This window comes from Pteronotus mesoamericanus, unplaced genomic scaffold (genome assembly GCF_021234165.1).
Source record: "Pteronotus mesoamericanus isolate MK-2021 breed Mesoamerican mustached bat unplaced genomic scaffold, CSHL_Meso_final contig_347, whole genome shotgun sequence".
NCBI classification, from domain to species: Eukaryota; Metazoa; Chordata; class Mammalia; order Chiroptera; family Mormoopidae; genus Pteronotus; species Pteronotus mesoamericanus.
In genome coordinates this window covers 303,140-321,490 of record NW_026555137.1, presented here as the reverse complement: position 1 = coordinate 321,490, position 18,351 = coordinate 303,140, and the positions used below count along the sequence as shown (strand labels likewise).

Below are 18,351 nucleotides of genomic sequence, written 5' to 3'. Positions count from 1 at the left end.
CCTGACATGAGGTGAGGCCCGTGGGCACCCCAGGGTCCCTGTGCCCGCCAGCCCTTGCCCCGTGCCGGGCGGCCTCCCCTCCTCTCCCAGCACGTGCGTCCGCAGTCCCCAGAGACGTCCTGGTCCCCAGACAAAAACCCCCTGGTGGGGGCGCGGGTGCCCCAGACGGCTGGGCCACCGGCCCGGCTGGAGTTAGACCCGAGTCCTGCACGCGGACCCGACACTAACCCCCGAGCCGGTGCCAGCGCGGGCGTCCAGACCTCGGCCGCCTTCCTCTGCCCGCGGCCCCTCCCTGCAGGGCTGCGGCGGCTGCTCCGGCCCGTCCTCCCAGGACGGGGGCGTGTTGTGTGTGCTCGGCCGCCCGGGGGCCCCGCTGTCAGCGCATGGGCCGCTGCGCCGCCCTCTTCCCCAGCAGCCCCTGTGGTGAGGGACGGGTGTCCCGAGCGCGGACCTCGGGGATGATGGCGGGACATCAGCCACCCCGCGGGCGCCTCCCCCGGGGACAGCGAGCTCTGGCGAGGTGTCGCCTGGCCGGCTCCCTGGCACGTCCTGGGTGCTGGGGAGGGACAGGGCAGCTGCTGCTTTCTCAGGAAAAGACGACTGAGTTGTTGGGGAGACGGCTCCGCCCCCGTCCCCGGGGACCCCGCAGGGACGGGGAGGCCCCGAGCGCTGTCCGACCTGCTGTGCCTTCACGCGTGGGCGGCACTCAGGCTCGGGTGGCTGCTCCTCTGTGTCAAAGATGCCTTTTCTTGCCAGAAAGTTTTCCTTGTGACGAAGTCACTAACTTTTCAACCTCAGGAATCCTGGGTTCCGTGGCTGACCCCGACCGGGTGGGGGTGCTTCTCTGGGGCCCCCGCCCAGCCGCGCCCGCCTTTGCGACCAAGGTGTGCCGGAGGCCCCTGGGAGGGCGGCATCGGGTCCACTTCGCCCGCGGTCCCCGCCCTAAACCAGGCGGTGCCTCCGGGGCCGCCCCTCTGACCGCCCCGGCGCCACAGAGGCCCATGGCCGGAGGGGTTGAGAGGAGCGGGCAGCAGGGCCACGCGCCGGGCTGGGTCCCTGCTCTGCCCGGGTCCCGCTCTCCCAGGCAGGCGGCGTGTCCACCCAGACAGGCACGCGCCCCTCGTGAGGGGGATGGGGGCCATCGAGAGGGCGGGAGCACAGGGCCTCGTGGCGTTGCGGGCGCCGCCTGGGCCCTCAGCCAGGCCTGCGGGAAGGGGCTCCTGCTCTTTGTCCGGGAGGCACCTGTCAGCGAGGGGCCCCCGCAGGGCCCTCATCCTCCCGCGGCCCCCGCCGCCGTCCCTGCCCCCGCCTGGGCCGACGACAGCCGCAGGCCGAGGTCCCCAGGCCGCCGCGCAGGGCGCAGGGCGGGGCTGGGGCACCGAGCAGCTGAGGACAGAGCAGGCTGGGGGGGCCGGGCCGCGTCGGGGGGTCCTTCCCTGAGTGGGTCCGCAAGGAGACCCCAGGGGCAGGGCCCGAGCTGGGAAGAGGCAGAAGGCCTGCCCTGGGGCCGGAGCGGGTGCTGGCTGCTGGCGGGGTGGGGGGCTCCCCCGTGGCGCCCTGTCCCAGGCATCCACCTGCCCGGGAGCGGCAGCCCCCCCAGGTCGGCGGCTGCCGCCTGAGTCCGGGTGAGGCCGTGGGTGGGTGGACTTGGGGGCGGCCCCGGGGCTGCTGTCAGCTGCTGGGGACACGGGGGCCGAGGGGCAGCAGAGCGTCTTGGCCGGCAAGGGCGCGGGAGAGGAGAGGGCTCGGGCCCCCTGTCTGGCGTGTCCGGGGTCAAAGCCACTCCTGGGGGGCCCTCGGGAAGATGTGTCCCAGTCGGGGGCAAGCTCAGGACGGCGTCAGCCGATCCATCATGGCTGCGGGGTGTTTCGGGGGTCTGGGCTGTGCCTGGACAGCCCCCCGCCCCGCCCCCCACACCCCCAACGTGGACCGTGAATCTGCAGACACGTTCTGTCCCTTCTCCCCAGTGCCCCCGTGAACGTCCCTGGGGGACCCTGGAGGCGATTTCAGGGTGCTCTGTGTGCGTCACCCGGCCCCCCCGCCCCAGACGATGGTGCCCCAGGGAATGTCTCCCGTGAACCAGCCGCCACTGCCCGTCCTGCCTGGGGCCTGAGGGCAGGCTGCCGGCCCGGCGGGCGGGGTGCGTGGGCCAGCGCGTCCTGAGAGGTGTGGCCACTCCCCACTGGAAACGTGGCGGAGCCTGCGGAGCAGCACAGGCCTGTGGGTGGCGGGGCCCTCGTGTGACCTGAGACCCGTGCCACCCGGCCCCCGGCCCCCCCCCACCAACCGGGGCCGGGGAGGGTCTGGGAGGCGTCCCTGGGGGAACGGCGGCCGCCGTCACTGTCACCGTCTCCGAGAGGAGCCTGCGCCCTGACGGCCTCCCTGCACCTCCCGCTCGGTCAGCGGGGTCCCCGTGCCTCCCGCTGTGGGTGCCCCCACCCGCAGCACCGAGGTGAGCGCGGCTGGGCCTCAGCCCTTTGTAAATACCTGGGAGGGTGGGGCAGGTCGCTTTGTGAACTGAATGTATTTTTATGCAATTTCGAGTGGCCTTTCGACCTGAGATGAATGAATTTTTTCTGGTGGTGGTTATATAACATTGTGTTCTGTGTGTCAGAGTTTGGGGATAGCGGCACTCACGCCTGTGTGATGCCTGTGAACACAACAGTATTTATAAAAGAGGAAATAAAACTGTGTTGCAACCGTGTGGCCCTGTCTCCGCGGTCCGTGGCCCCAGGCGCCACTGGGTGCCACCGTGGCGGCCGCCAGGCCGCCCTCCCGCCTCGCCCAGGACGGGGACACGTGGGTCCCAGAGCCAGCGGGACCGCGAGGGCTGGGCCCCCGTGCCGGCACGGAGCGGGGTCCTGCCTGGGAGCACAGAGCTGGGGCGGCGAGGGTGCTGCGCCCACCCATCCATGGGGCGGCTGCCGGAGCCGGAGCTGCTGACGCCCCCGCCCCGCCCCGCCCCACCCCCGCCTGGAGCAGCGGCTCGCCTGGCATCCCTGGAGGTTCAATCCAAACTCGGGTGCCAGGCAACCCCACCGAGCACTGTGGCAGGGACCCCGCCGCCCACTGCCTCCCCGAGGCCCCGCGCCCCAGCGGCCCCTCCCAGGTTGGCCTCCCGCCCGGGCTCGTACAGCGGCTGACCCCCAAGCCCGGCTCTGCTGGGAGCCCCCGAGGGCCCGGCACACCCCCAGCACCGCCCCGCACCCCCGGAAAGGCCGCCGTGTGGCCCGCCGGCCCAGGCTCCCTGCCTGCCTCAGGAAGATGCCGGGCTTGGGACCCACGCCCCCTGCCCGGCTGCCCCCCCCCCCCCCCGCCCAGCAAACAACAGGAGACGCCCCCCCGCCCCCAGGTTTCTCTGAGCTCATTTCTTTAATAAGGAAACGCAGCTCGTTACAAAATGACAATTTGACAAGAGACCAGACACGGGTCCACATGAGGGGGAGGCACTGCCAAGCAGGGCAGGGGGCTGCACGCGCATCCTTCCAGTGGAGACGGGTGGGGGGGCGGGGGGGCAGGGGCCGGGGTGGGGGAGGCTCCTGGTGGGGCCGCGCAACGGGGGCCAGGCAGGCTCGCGGCGCCCCCTGGTGTCAAGCTTCCAGAAAGCAAACCCCATCCTTAGATGGGGGGTCAGGGTGAGGGGCCCAGTCCTGGGCTGCGGGGGACGTGCCCCTGTCACCGGTCACACACGCATGCCCTCACTCTGGCCTCCTGTCTGCGGGGGGCCCTCCACTCTTCCAAGCACCGGCCCCGCCCGCTCGGACGCGGCCCCATCACCACCCCCGTGCACGGCGGGGCCCCCGACACCAGCCCGCCCGGCCGCCTTGGCCCGTCGGACACGGCCGCCTGCCGCCCAGCCCTCCCCGTCCTGCGCACACCTCAGCCACCCTGCCTGCGACCTGCCGGGCTGGGCGGGCAGCCACGTGGGCCCCTGCCAGGCCTAGCCCTGCTCAGAGGGGCCCTGCAGCCCCCTGGGCCATCCAGGGACCCGGCCCCTCCGTGGGAAGTGAGCACCGTCCACCCAGGTGGCGACGGGGCCCGGCCGCGGGCCGAGCGGCTGCCCCCGAGCGTCCTGGGCGCCTCAGCAGCCCCTGGAAAGGCACCAAAACTCGGGAGCGCCTGGCAGGGCCCCGTGCACCCCACCGGTGCAGGTGGCGGCGGGCGCCAGCCCGCCCGGGAGCAGCCACAGCCCCTGAGGCCCCGCCAGGAGCCCTGGACGCCTTCGCCCTCGCGGCGCAGGCTGACGCGGGGGGCGGGGGAGCAGGCAAGCCCTTCGGAGGCGTCTGTGGGCGCCAGTCGGGGACGGAGCTCCTGGTGGGGGGGCCCGGCCCCCGGCCCCGCAGGAGCCCCGTTATGGCTTCTCAGTGAGTTCACACAGTGGGTGAAGGGGCACCTCACACACGGGGAGACCAGACAGCGGTCCGGACACGGAGCTCGGGGCACCGGGGGCCGCCCTGCAGACCGAGGACCCCGAGGCTCCCTGGGGGCGCGGTGGGGACAGGGGCAGACGTCAGGACGCAGACGCGGAGGCGGGGGTGGGCGCTGGGCCCTGCCATGCGCTGTGCACAGGTCAGACATGCACGGGGGGGGCGGGGCGCGGGGGGGCCCTGCTCGCATGGCTGCAGGCGGCGGCTGTCGTCTGCACAACCGACGCACGGGGGGCCGGGCAATGGCTTCGGGAGGCTCCCGTTTTGTCGTGGCTTAAAAAATAAAGCACGTTCGTGTGCCGTCAAGTCGGTGTCCCCTTCTCAGTATTGCAGCTCAAAGGACAGGTGAAGCGGCGCCCAGACCCGTTGGAGCCCCTGGGACGAGGGCAGGACCGGCACCCGGGGACATGGCAAAGGCCCGTGTCCCGGGCCGGCCCTCGGACATGCTTACGCTTTAAAATTATTTGTCGTTTATCTGAAATTCAAATCTAACGGGGCGTTGTGTGTTTTTACATTTGCCGCATCTGGCGACCAGGCCGCGGGGCTCAGGGCACAAGGACCAGCAGCCCCAGGCCCGCCCTGTGCCCTGCATGGGGCCTGCACCCCAGGGCCCCAGGAAGAAACCTGCAGAGCAGCAAGGGTCCGAACGGCCCTTCTCTCCGGGGTGGAGAACATGCGCACACACGCCCAGCAGGTGCCTTCTGCTGGGACAGCTGGTCTGGGCCGGAGCCCCAGAGCCGGCATCCCTGCTGCCCCAGGCCCAACACCTCTCAGCCGCCCGCCCCACGCCTCAAGGCTGCCCCCTAGCGGTGGGTCCGGAGCGATAAGATCCAGCCTGCGTCCCCAGGCCCAGGGACACTGGAGCCGCCAGAGGATCCTGCCACCTGCTGTCCTCCTGTGAGGACGGCGGCCTACCCAGGGCTCTGGAAGGGCCACCGGGAGCCTCCCTGGCAGAAGCCAGTGCAGGGAAGGGAGGTGGGTGGGCCAGGGCCAGGGCCAGGTCCAGGGCTGCAGGACGCAGGTAGGGAAGGAGCACGGGACACCCTGAGGAAGCACCAAACTCCCCCTGCCCCGGGGAGGGGGGGCCGAGCCCAGGGACCTGGGACGGCGGACTCTGCAGGCACCCGCTGGCCCACACGGCTGGCTCCTCGTCCTCATCTGCCTGTCTCGTTGCCGGCAACGCACCCGTAAACACGCACACGTGTGCACACACGCCATGGCCACTGGGGAGCAGCAGCCCCCGCCGCCCCAGCCGAAAGGCGCCAAAGACCAAGCACCGTTGCCTCCCTTTCAGTGAAATCAAAAGTCGCTCTGTGGGGCCGCACCCCCCGGGCCCCGTGGCCCCTCACGGCCGGCCCCTCTGCCCCAGGCGCCCAGGAAGCTGGGCGCAGGCAGGCAGCTTCCCGGGGAGGAGAGCGGTCCACGGACGGGGCGCCGTGAGGGCCTGGGGCCGCCTCTCCTGCCCAGCGGCAGGTGTGGAAGGGGACTCAGTGCAAACTTGAGTGGCAGGTATATGGCTTTTTATCAATGCTGGGGACAGAGGGCGGACAGGAAGCGGGACACGGAGCGCAGGCAGAGCCCCGGCGTCGGAACGGAGGCCCTGCCTGCCCGCGGGGGCTCAGGGACGCCACCCCGCGAGCGGCAGCCGGGCCCCCACAGCGTTGGCCGGCTCCCGCGTCCGGGAAGCCTCTGTGCTCTGTCCACCACCCTCCCCTCCTCACCTGGGCCTCGGGGCTACTAAGACCAGCGCGACCTCTCGTAAAGCTCCCTGGCTCCGCACAGCTGACCGTCTTCGGGCAGGCTGCTCCGCTCGGAGGAAAACAAAACAAGCCAAAGCACGATGGGGGGAGGGCCTGCGGGTGCTGGGTGCCCCCCGGAGGGCGAGGGTCCGGGGGTGCGGCTGGGGTTTCAAGGAGATGGGCCTCCCGCTCCTTCTGAGTTGTGTATGAACGGTCAACAACCGTGAGGTCCCAGGCTGCCAGCCCCTCCCAGAGTCCGACCGATCCAGCAAAGAGTTCAGGTCCACGGGCATCCCAGAAACACCTGGGCGGCAGCCACGGCCGGGAGCAGGGCGGCAGCGATGTCAGGGGTGGTCCTCGCTCGGCACAAGTCCAGGCTCCGCCCCAAGCGGCCGCCCACAGGGAGGGAGGCCCTGCGGGTAGCCTAGCGGCCTGAGCCCCGTCTGCAGCCGACCTCCCGCTTAGGCCAAGGACCCCCTTCCAGTCGGGGTCCCCGAAGAGCCTCCTGCTCCCACAGAAATCCACCATCCGTGGCTCCTTCCCGGGGCGCGGAAAGACGCTCACACGCACACGCACCCACACGCACACGCATGCACGGGGATCGCTGGCCACTAGGCACCTCCCCCAACAGGAAACAGGAAGTGCTGCCGTTCCCTGGTCCCGAACACGCAACGGCGGGGGCCACGCGGCGACCGTCGGCCACGAGAGGGCCCGCTCCTGCGGCGTGAGCGGAGCTGTGGCCGGGGGGGCCGCAGCAGGGCATGCAGGGGGCAGCTCCTGGGCAGCGACGAGAGCCAGGCTTCTCTCCCCGTCGCGGGGCCACCGGAGGGAAGCCAGTCTCACGGCGGTGGACGGGGGGGACGAGGACACGGCCGCGGACGATGGAGGGGGGGGCTTCTAAGGTGCGTGACTGAGGTATCGGTAGCTCTGGGTCTCGTCGGAGTCCGAGCCGGCGGCGCGAGTCGCGGCCGCCGCCGCCGCTACTTGTTCTTGCCTAGCAGGGCGTCCACCTCCTCCTCGGGCTTCAGCGAGTGCCACTGGGCGATGGGCCGGCGCGGGTTGGCCAGCATGTCGGACCAGTGCCGCAGCTCCGTGCCCGTGGCGTTGCTGCCCACGAAGATCTTGCCGATGGCCTCGTTCTTGCCCAGCTTGTCGTAGTCCAGCACCGTGATCACCACCTGGACTTTCTGCAGAGGCAAGGTGGGCGTCGGCCGGCGAAGGGTCCCCACGGCCAGGCGTCCGCCCCATGCCACCGCCGCCTCCCACGGCCGGGGGGTGAGGACATGGCCCCGGGCTCCCCGCTTGCGCCCCGAGGCCCCGCGCCCGAACGTGCTCGACACGTACGCCGCCCAGCAGGGGGGCGAGGCGAGGCAGGCGGCTCAGGGCACAGGGACCTCAGGGGAGGGGACGCTCCTGCTGGGCCCCGAGAGAGCGGCGCTGCACCGGTTCTGACCAGTCGTGCTCGCGGCCCCCGGGCCAGGGGTCCGGCCCCCTCTGCTCAAGCCCAGCCTGTGGGCTGCCCGCCCCACGACAGCCCCGGGCACCTGGATCTGCTCAAAGGGGATCTCGAAGCTGAAGGACTCGTTGAAGTAGGGGTTCAGCGTCTTCTTCTTCACCGTCGTTTTCTTCTTCTTCAGCCTCTTGCCGTTCTGCATCAGGTGGATCTTCACGTAGGGGTCTGCGCGGGGAGAGCCCCCGGGTGCCGTCAGCCCCTCCTCGGGGGAGCCCCGCCCCTGGGCGCCCCCGCTCCTCCCGCCCGAGGCGGCCGCTGCACCCGCAGACACGGAGCGAGCGCCCACGCGGGTCCGGGGGCCGCCCCCGCGCACCACCCGTGCTCAGCCGTGGCGGCAAGAACGTGTGAGGCTGCTCGGTGGCGGCCGCCGGGCCGGCGGGAGGCTGCCCGGGGACCCAGCCCCCTCCTCCTGACCCGGCAGGTGAGAGGCCGAGGCCCACGGGAGGGACGTCCCGTCCGAGGTCACCCACCGGGTCAGTGGCTGGGCTGAGCTGGCAGCAGGCCTGTCGTTGGAGCCCTGGCTGCTTCTCAGGAGGATGCGGCTGCATGCGCCACCTGGCCGGGGGCCAGGCCCCCAGAGCACCCCCGCCCCCGGCACCCCCAGGGTGGAGCCCCTGAGCCTGCGGTGGCGCCGCCGACGCTCCCTGGGAGGAGGATCCTGCTTCGCTGGCCCTTCTTGGGGGGAGATCTCTCGGCCCAGGGCCCAGCAGGAGAACCGGGGGGCGGGGGCCGCTCCGAGCGGGGCGGGTGGGGGCCTCAGAGGCAGGGAGGCGCTGGGAAGCCAGACCGGCCCGGCCGGAAGCCTCGGGGGCTGCGGCAGGTCCCGGCTCGCTGGTGCCCCCGAGTGGCAGCCCAGGAGCCTGCACGCACCTGAAAGGCCGCCCACGTCCATCTTCTTCAGGTTCTTGGCCTCCAGGATGCAGACGGTGAGCTTCCCGGCCGTGGGCACGTAGCGCAGGGAGGTGCAGATGTCGCCCAGCTTCTCTGGCTGTCGGGGGGACGCGGGCCGGGTCACCGCAGCCGCCCCGCCGCCCCGCCGCGGGCGCGTCCCTCCGCGCCCCCGACGACCAAGCGGCTGTCTCAGCGTCAACCCCGGGCCTCCCACGGCCCCGGGAGCGGACAGGCGGCCGGCAGGCGGAGGATCCATCCGAGCAAACGCGGGCTCGCCCCGTGGGTACACCGAGGCACGGAGCCCGGGACCGCCGGCCCTCAGCGACGGCAGCAGAGGCCCACGTGCTGCCCAGGAGCCACCCCAAGGTCCGCGCGGAGCCGGGGCGTCGCCCTCGCCCGCGGGGCCTCACCTCCTCCTTCTCCCCGCCCTGCAGGTCCCTCCACTCCTCGATGGGCTGGCCGAGGTCCACCGTGTTCATGGGCACCTTCACCTCCCCGATGATGTCGTGCTTGGAGAAGCGGTCGAAGTCGTAGATGGCCATCACCAGGGTCTTGCCGCCCAGCTCCTGGTACGGGACCTGCGGGCACAGGCGGGGTCCCAGGGTCAGGGCAGCCCGTGCACCGGGGCTGCTGAGGGCAGGGGCAGGGCCGGCGCTCCCCGCGGTCCCCAGGGTCCGGGCAAGCTGTGGAGACAGAGAGGGGAGCTGCCCCGAGGCGGGGCCACCAGAGCGGGGCCGGGGGTCCTCGTGCCCCCCGAGGGCATGGCCCAGGCGGCCCTCCTTCCAGACTGAGCCGGCTCCAGGGCCTCGCGGAGCAAGGGCGGCGGGCAGGCGGCCGCTGGGACCGGGGCCAGGACGCAGCCGTGGGGACCCCCAGCCCTTGTCACCTTGAAGGTGAAGGTTTCGTTGAAGGCCGGGTTCAGCGTCTTCCGATGGACTTTGGTCTCGTATTTCTTCTTCTTGTCTGGCAGGAGGAAGACTTTGACATAAGGGTCCGAGGTGCCTCCCATGTCCAGGGCCGGCAGCTCGGCCGCCTGCAGGACGCCGACCGTGAGCTGCGGAGACAGCGAGGCCGGCCTGAGCCCCCCGGCCGCCGCCCCGGCCGCCGCCCCACCCGCCGCGGGGAGCCTGGCCCCCCCCCACCTCCGGGAACGCGGGGTGACACAGGGGCCACCGAGGCCGAGGGGCACCGGCCGGCCCAAGGTCCGGCAGGTCCGTGGGGGCCCGCCCGGCCGGGCCCGCCCCTCCGGGGGGAGGAGGGGGCGGTTCCCGCCGCCCCGCACCTGGTTCGCCTGGAAGTCGTAGTCCAGGGAGAACTGCAGTTTGCCCAGGTTCTCGGGCTCCTTCTCCTCCTCGCCCTCCCCCTCCCCCTCCGTCAGGCCGGTCTCTGCGTCGTCATCGTCCTGCGGGGGCTGCGGAGAGAGGGACAGAGTTAGGACAGAACCGAGCAGGCGGCTTGGCACAGGGGCCGTGGGGTCAGCCCTCAGGCAGATCCCGGCCCAGGGCCTGGGGTGGGTCAGGGAGGGATGGGGGCTGTCGGGGGGACAGTCCCCCAGAGCCCGGCCCTGCGCCCTCGTCAGCTCCCCACCTTCCCCCAGCGCAGGCCCCCCAACCCCCCCCCCAACCCCCCCCCCACCCCCCGGGCAGGACATACCGGGCGTGCGGTCCGAGCGTGGTCCGAGCGTGAGGAGCAGGCGAGTCCCGGGTGGCGGAGAAGGAAGGGTGCAGTCGGCAGGCAGCCCGGCAGCTCAGGCCCCAGGCTGGACTTGGCCAGGGGGCTCTTGAGCCCCCGTGCCCCCCACACACGCGTGCACTCCCATCAGGCATGCGTGCGCGCGCACACACGGGGGCGATTTGCTCCCCGCGCTGAGCTCTGAGGTCAGGCCCTTCCCCCACCGTCTCCCCCCGCCCACACCGGCTGACCCCCAGGACAGGTCCCGTCTGCTGTCGCCCGGCGGGGCCTCTGCCAACTCAGAAGCAGGGCCCCTCCACGGTGACCGCCCCACGGGACGGGGCACTGTGACCGTGACCCTGGGCCACGCCCCGCCCCCGCCATGGGCTTGTCCTGTGTCCTCCTGGCAGAAGCCACCGCTCGCGCCCAGCGGACCCCCGGAAGCCGGGGTGTCTGTGTGGCACTTCCCTCTGCAGGCTCTTCCGGGGCCCTTGCGGGGGCTCCGGCCCCCGGGTCGGTCCCTCCCCGCCCCTCCCACGGGCCCGGCCGGGGAGCCCCGCGCACCCCCCGCGGCCCTACCTGCCCGCCCTTCATGTCCTTCATGCTCATGGCGTTCTTGGCGCCCTTGCCCTTCTCCTTCTTGTTCTTCTTCTTCCGGCAGCAGCACTTCTTGCAGATGCAGAAGCAGCAGGTGAGCAGCAGCAGGCCGGCCACCACAGCGATGGCGATCAGCGCCCAGGGCGGCACTGCGCACGGGGAGGGGGCGGGGTGGTCAGTGGGGCCCGCCCCGCCCTGCCCCACGCGCCCCACCGCGCGCCCGGGGACACGCCGCTCTCGGGGAGACGGCCCCGAGCCGCCGTCGCAGCCGCTGAGGCTGCTGTCCCGAGGCCCCCGGACGTGGCCCAGGGCTCCGAAGCCGGGGCGCCGCCAGGCACGAAAACGCCGCCGGTCCGTGTCCACCTGGAGCCGACGGAACGGACACGAGGCGGCCCAGCAGCCGCGCTTAAATAAAACACACGCACCCCGACACAGCGGGGCTTTTACTGTTTATCTTCCACAACCGAGTCGTTTCTAAGTGTGAGCGGAGGGCGTGAACAGCTATTTCTGTCTCATACCTTTTCCTCTTGTTTTGGCTTCATCTTTTGACACTTTCCTAAATCGTGTAAGATCGTTTTCCCTGGGGAGCCCGGGCCCCACTTATCCCCCCTTCTGTGAGCTGGTCCGTAGGCCGGATTCCTGAGGGGCTCCCCGATAGTCCTGCCTCACCCCAAAGCCCAGCCAACCTTGCCCGTGCTCCCCGCCCCCCTCCCAGCCTCGGGGACACTCACGGGGGATCTTGTTCATCTCGTTGAAGAACTTCTCCTTCAGCTTCGCGAACATGTCTTCCTTGCTCTCACCGGCTCCCCCGCTCTCCGTGGAGTTGTCCACGGGCCCCACGGGCCCCACGGGCGCAACAGGCATGGTGGCCGTGGTGGCGGCAGGAGCCACCACGGGCTCCTGGTTCCTCTTGAAGATGTTCCTCATGGCGGCAGCGGGGACAGCTGCAGGGGAGAGGGAAGGGGCCGGGTGATGTCCCAAGGGTCCCCTCCAGTCCGCTCCCAGCCCGGCTGGCAGAGGGGCCTGTCCCCAAAGTGCCTGTGTTCAGGCCCCGGGACAGGGGCCAGCGTGTGTGAACTCCCGAAGCCGATGCCCGGGGACGGCGGGACACAGGGCACCTTCCTGGACGCCTGTGTGCAGCGACGACCACAGGACCGCGGCTCCGTCCCCGCCCATGAGCTGCCCTCAGAGGCGGGCAATGTCACTTTCACTTCGCGATGGCCGGGCTGAGGCCCTGAGAGGTTCGGACACTTGTCCCCAGTCCCATGGCTGATGCGGAGAGAGCCTGGGTCTGCCTGCTCGCGAGGCCCTCGCCCTCGACCGCCAGCTCTGTCCCTGAGAACGCCAGGCCCTCCCCTGGCCCCGCCCGACGTCCCAGCCCACCCCACCCCGACCCCGCACTGCACTGCCCTCAAAGGCAGAACCAACGCGGCCACAACGCGGTTCATCTGAATCAGCCTTCCACTTTGCAGACGGCGAGGCCGCGGCCCAAGGTCGCATGGCGCTCGGCCGTCCTCCGCCCCCCACCAGGGCGCCCGCCGGGCTGCCGGGCCGGGACCCAGCCCCCCGCCTCCGTCGGCTCACTCCCGGGAGGTGCCAGCCTGGGCCCAAGGCGCCCCTTGTCCGCATCACGGGAGAGGCAGCGTGGCAGAGTGGGGGGCCGAGGCGGAGCAGAGGAAGCCGCTTCTTTCCCATGAGGTCACTGCTGCAGAACGAGACCGACCGACCGACCGAGAGAGGCAGGGACGGACAGACAGACAGAGGCCGAGAGGGGCAGAGCGGCTGCTCCCACCTGGCGGGGCAGCGTTGTGGGCCTCCGGGGAGGCCGCCCTGCACGTCCGGGAATCTCCCCCCGCAGCCACGGCCACTGTCCCACGGTCCGGAGGCCCCGGCTGCCGCCACCTGCCTCTGCTGTCGTCAGCGCGGCTCCCCGCTCGCCGAGCATCACGCAGTCACCCTAACCCCAAACACCCTGCTGTTGCCTTTGCGTTCTGACAATTAGCTGAAGCTCAAAAAATGTCAAGTAACTTGCTCAAGGTCACATGGCAAATACCCAGCAGATCTGGGGTTGGAGGACAGAAGCGGGATGCACACAGGAATTCCTGGGGGGCCCCGGCCCCTCCAGCCAAGCCCCCTTCCTGCTCCTGGGACCCCGGCCCGGAGCCTCATGCCGAGTGGCCGGGTGAGCAAGCCCCGGGAGGGCACCTGGTCCGACCCTCTCACGCCCAGGTGCGAGGAGGGAAACAGGGGCCTGCCCAAGGTCACACAAGGGCACACTCCCTGGAGGCAGAGCCTCGGACTCAACTCAGGCTTCCTGCCTTCACCCCGACTCTTCCCGCGGCACCCTGAGGCGCAGGGAGAAGTTGTGGCTGCCTCCCAGCTGAAACCGCAGCCGCCTCCCCGTCAGGGGACAGAAGAGCTGAGGGGTGGCACAGAGGGGGCACGGTGGGCACCCCTCCAACACCGCCCTCAGAGCAGCCCCGCCGGGGGCCGGGGGCCGGGGGCCGGGGGCCGGGCCGCAGGACCGTGGCAGGTCCGCGACAAGCCCCTCTAACCCCCCAGACTCCTGTCCGTCCCGGGAGAGCCTCCCCGGGGACGGCCGAGCCCCGCAGGGTGCAGGGAGGCAGGCGGCCCCAGGGCTGAGATCTGAGCGGGACGCGCCCGGGCGGGCCAGCCGAGGGGCTCGCAGCCCTGTCTCCACGGGGCAGAGGAGCGGGGTCTCCCAGAGGCCAGGGCCCAGGAGGACTTCTGCGGGGGGTCCGCACCGCCGGGCCCCTCAGTGGCCCCTGGGCAGGCGGGGCCAGTGCCTTCGGGGCAGGCTCCCGGCCCCAGAGGGTCCAGACCCCCAATTTCCCGATGAAGACACTGAGGCGCCGGGGTGGAGGCGTTTGTCCAAGGTCACAGGCCAGTCAGAACGGAGCGCCGGCCTCCCCCGGACGCACTGGGACTCCCGCCACCCGGCCCGGGGCGGGGCGGGGGCGGGCGGCGCTGAGCTGCCGCAGGGAGGTGGTCGCCGGCCACAGACTCCCCCGCGCCCCAAGGCTGGTTCTCCAGACCGCCCTCTCCCCACCTCCTCCCAACGCCTGTCGCTAAGCCCCCCACCATCCCGGGTTCAGGGGGTGCAGCAGCGAGTCCAAGGTCACACAGCACCGAGTGGAGCATGCGCGCTCGCCGCCCTGTGGCCCCTTCCCCACCCCCCACGCCGGTCCCTCCGAGCCCCGCAGCCTCCGGCGCCCTCGGGCCCTTCTCCCCCCAGTTCCCCAGCCGCCGCGCTCGCTGGAGGCGGAGAAAGTTTCTCAGAGAGGAAGGGACGGGAGAGGCTGCCCCGCATCCAAGCCGCAGACTCCCTGGCGCGCCCCGCTCTGCGCAAGGGGACCCGCGAGCTCCGCGAGCTCCGCGCGCGGGCCCTCCGGCCCCTCCCCGCTGCGGCGCGGGCGAGGAGGTCCCAGGCCCCCGCGCCCCCTTCCCCCGCCTCCCCAAGTTCTCAGCCCTGCGGGCTGACCTCCCCGGGGCCGCTCCCGCCATGCCGCGACCATGCCGGGCTCCCGCGAGGAGAGCCAGGCCTGCGGCGAGGGGTCCCCAGGACCTTCCGGACGCGTCCTGCGGGACTAACTGGGCTGCTCCGACGCGAATGGGTTTCCGGAGCCCGGTCGCCACCACCTGCTCCGCGCTGCGCTTAGTTTATCCGGCCGCGAGCGCCAAGCCCAGGAATTACGAGTGTCCCAGCCTGGCGACCCTGCCTGAGCCCCCGACCCCGCGTCGAGGCCCTCGGAGTGGCCCGCGGGTCGCGGCTTCGCTCGGGACCTGGGGCTGCCCTCGCAGGCGCCCCGCCGGCTCCTCTTACCGGGACGCCCGGCCGCACTGCGGCCCGAGCTCGCGGGGAACGCCGGAGGCGGGACGGCCGGGGCCCCGCTGCCCCTTCGCGCGCCGGGCGCTGCGGCTCCTCCGGCGGCTCGCCGCGCGCGCTCGCTCTGCGGTGCTGGCAGCCCGCGCCGCTGCCCCGCCGCCAATTGACATGCTCCTCACAGCAGCCTGCGCGCCCTGAGCCCCTCTCCGCCGGGGACGGGCGGCCTGGGAGGGCGGGGCGGGGGCGCAGGGGGGAGCGCGGGGAGGGGTCAGGGTGCCGCCGGGCGCCCCCAGAGAAGTTTGGGACGGCTTCGCGTCCCCAGGGCCCGTGGGGCAACACGGAGGGGCCCCGCCCACTCCGCGCGCCCCTGCGGCGCGCCCGCCTCCCACCAGCCTCAGGCGCCCCCGGGTGCGGGGACCGGGTGCGGGCGGGGCAGCCGCGGGGCGAGGGAGCCGACCTGCTTCAGGGGACGCGGAGGAGGTTTCCCGAGCCGGGAAGGAAGGAGGGGCAGCGAGGAGCGGGGCGCTGCAGACAAAGGGCGGGACCAGAGGGGCGGAGAGCGCGGCTCCGGTGCCCCCAGAGCTAGCACCGCCGGCAGCTGCGGAGAGGGGACGGGGGAGTCCGCCGCACGGGCCCGGCCTGGCCGCGGCCCGCGCAGCCCCAGGCGCATTCCCGCGCGCGCCAGGCTGGAGGGCGGGCGCCGCGAGCCTGGGTGTCCCTCCTCCGCCCCCGCCCCGCCCCCCGGACCCCGCTCGGCGCGGAGTTTCCGCCGGTGTCGGGCCTGCGCCCCTCGCCCCCGCCCCACGGAGACCCTCCGGGCTGCTCCTGCTTTGCACCCGCAGGAGCCGGACCAAGTTTGGGGTTCGACCCAGGAAGGAGCCCCCGTGCGCGAGCTCCGGGGAGGGCCTGGCGGAGAAGCCCCGGGATTTCCCGCTCGCTCGGCGGCTCTGCTCCTGCCGCTGCCCCGCGCCCCGCCCGCCTCGCGCTCCCGCGGCCACTGCAGCGCTGCGGCAACGCGGTCCCGTCCTGGGCCGCAGTCCGTCCCCCAGCCGCCGGGCCGGCGGCGGAAAACGCTGACTCGGGGGTTTCCAGGCTGCGAGCGCGTCCGCGTCCGCGCGGGGGGCCGGGACTCCCGCCTGCGAGCCCGCAGCCCTTCCGAGGGGAAAGGGGCCTAGGGCCCAGAGCTCAAGGTCAGGGGCCGGTGGGAAGGAGCGGGGGTTCCCCGGCCCCGCCTCGCGCGCGCGGCTGCCTCCCCCGCCGAGGCCGGAGGGGCAGGCCGTTGTGAGAGGCCCGCAGAGGCGCTGCTGCCGCGCGGAGGGTCCCGGGACAGGCCAGGCTGCAGGGGCCTCTGCCCAGTAACCGCAACGCGCGCCGCCTGGACGCCGGGGCGGGTGAAGCGACCCCCGCAGCCCCCGCCCCGAAGTGGACCCAGAGATGCCTGGGCCTCGCCTGCTCAAAGCTGCGCCCAGTGAGATGGGGTCTAATCACAGAAAATAAAGCACCGATGCAGAACTGGGTCCACTCTTTCCGACAATAAGCTGCTCCCCACGTCAGCTGCACGTGCCCCGGGGGCCCTGGGGGCAGGGAGCCGGGCCTGCGGGAGGCGCCCGCGCCTGGTCCCTGGGGGAGGGGCACGCGAGGCCTTGGCCCCCGCCCCCGCCCAGGGGTGGTAACGGCGGTTTACCGGCTTGACGCTGCTCAATCCTTGTCAACAATCCCAGGCAGCCACAAGGCGGAAAGGGACAAGCTGTCCCTGCTGCGGCACAGGGAGCCCCCAAAGCCCCCCTTGAGATCTCAGGGCAGGTTTGATGCAGAGGCCGAGACCCCGGCACGGACCCCATGCCCTCCCCCTGCCCCGGGCCAGGCCTGCGGCCGCATCTGCACCGCCGGGGTGGCCGTGCCCGCCCTCCAGGCTGAAAGGCTGTGCTTTCCTGCCGCAGAGCCTTCACACGCACGGCCTCGCACCCCACACCGCCGAGCCAGAGCCAGAGCCCGAGGAAAGGGAGGGGGTTCCAGGCCAGGGCGAGTGGGCGCAGGGGCGTCAGCCCTGGACGCACGGGGCCGGCAGGCCCGGCCGAGGCTGCCCTGACCCGCCTGGTGAGGGCCGGGGGGCCTCCAGGACACGGCGCCGGAGCCGTGCTCCGGCCCATCGCAGGGCTCCGGGCAGACTCGCCGGCCTGGGCTGAGGAGGAGCAGGGGCGGGGGGGGGGGACCTGTCCGAAGGGAGCCCCTCGCCTGGGTGACTGAACATGTCGCTCAGGGACAGAGGGGTCAGAGGCTTCGGTCTCTGGCTCGCGTGTCGGTAAGGACAGTGACGTCCCTCATTAAGAGGCACAGGGTGCTGGGCGGTGGGCTCTAAAGTCAATCTGGGGGCCCGGGGCCTGATCAAGGACCAAGGGCTGGGCGGCGCTTGGAAGCGCGGGCCTGGGGCTCGGGAAGGAGGCTGTGGCAGGGGAGGCGCCTTGGGGTCAGCGACCTGTAAACCGCAGGGGATCCAGCTCTGGGGATGCCAGCGACCTGGTAGGTGGCCGTGACCCCGTCTGACCCCAGGCTCTTGGGCTCTGATGCTGGTTCACTCTTTCCACCCAACAGATCCCCACGTGTCCCTAATTGTTATCTCAAGCCCAAGAAGCTCCAAAAGGCTCCTGAGCATCCTCTCGTTTTTCCTGCAGTGTTCAGTCCTCTGGATGTTATTGCACCCATTTTACAGAATTACAAAGTTGAGGTACATTTTCAAATAAGCCACATGAGCTGACAGTGGAGTGACGGCCGGCCGGCCGGCCGCTGGCCGATGGGGACGGAGGCAGGCCGCTCAGGTGAGCCGGGCCAAGCCCCTGTGCCCCGCCCCCCAGGCGTCTGGGTCGGCCACGGTGGTCGCCACACGTCTCCTCCAGAGGAGGGGTCCCCATCGGGGAGGCTGGGAGCCTGGTTCTGGGTGTGCAGTCTACTCAAGGAGCGAGGAGGAAAATTGTCTGTCCCCGGACTAACTTGCTGTGTGACCTTGGCTGAGTCACTCTCTGGGGTGACGTCTCAGAGCTCAAAGGCCCTGTGTCTTTAACAGCAGGCCGAGGTCACGATGCAGCATGTGCCGGTGGCCGTGGGGGGCCCGGGGCCCCTCTTTGCCTCCCGCCTGAGACCCCGCGCAGGGCACCTGGTGGAGTGTCCGTCTGCCCCTGCCCGGCCACAGCCGAGCTTCCTGGTTGCCAGGGTGACGCCGGGGCCAGTAATTGAGCATCTTTCCCCAAACAGTCTTCAGGCCCCAGTGCCTTCCCTGCTGTTTAACCGGACAAGCTCATTAACTAACTGGTCTCAAGGAATGATGTTTCGGTCACGTGACCCAAGAGGGCGCGTTCTCCCAAGAAAGCCCCTGTGCTCGCAGCCCAGCCCCACGACGAGCACCCCCCCACCCCCGGTGCACGGCCCACCTGAGTCGGAGCCGGCCTCCCACGGCCCGTTGCCCTGGGGCCTCCACCTGGCCAGCACGGCCCGCCCGGCCCCCGGCTCCGCTCGCTCCTGGTCCAGGGCTTCCCATTGCCTCCACCGCCCTGGCCAAACTCCCAGACGAGGCTCAGGGCGCCTGCGCCCCTGAAACGGGACGTCCAGAGAGGGGCCACACGCCCCTCCTGGGAACCAGTCAGCCCCAATTCCAGGGCCTGAGGCAGGACC

The 18,351-nt window shown here is 71.8% G+C and overlaps 1 protein-coding gene across 3 annotated transcripts in view; it reads right to left on the bottom strand.

Annotated features, from left to right (window-relative positions):
* Window positions 1-6,502: 6,502 nt before the first annotated feature.
* The window catches only part of SYT2 (synaptotagmin 2), a 34,327-nt gene continuing 22,478 nt past the window's right edge, over window positions 6,503-18,351 (bottom strand). For 2 of the 3 annotated variants that reach the window (XM_054576526.1, XM_054576524.1), the window contains exons 2-9: window positions 11,570-11,782; window positions 10,821-10,987; window positions 9,853-9,972; window positions 9,457-9,624; window positions 8,981-9,148; window positions 8,550-8,667; window positions 7,711-7,844; window positions 6,503-7,353 (exon numbers count right to left, since the gene is read on the bottom strand). In XM_054576526.1, the coding sequence (XP_054432501.1) occupies window positions 7,147-7,353; window positions 7,711-7,844; window positions 8,550-8,667; window positions 8,981-9,148; window positions 9,457-9,624; window positions 9,853-9,972; window positions 10,821-10,987; window positions 11,570-11,765 (1,278 nt within the window). In that variant the 5' untranslated portion in view covers window positions 11,766-11,782 and the 3' untranslated portion in view covers window positions 6,503-7,146. Of the gene's footprint in view, window positions 7,354-7,710; window positions 7,845-8,549; window positions 8,668-8,980; window positions 9,149-9,456; window positions 9,625-9,852; window positions 9,973-10,820; window positions 10,988-11,569; window positions 11,783-15,142; window positions 15,242-18,351 lie in introns of those variants that run through there. The other variant, XM_054576525.1, reaches the window with a different exon arrangement.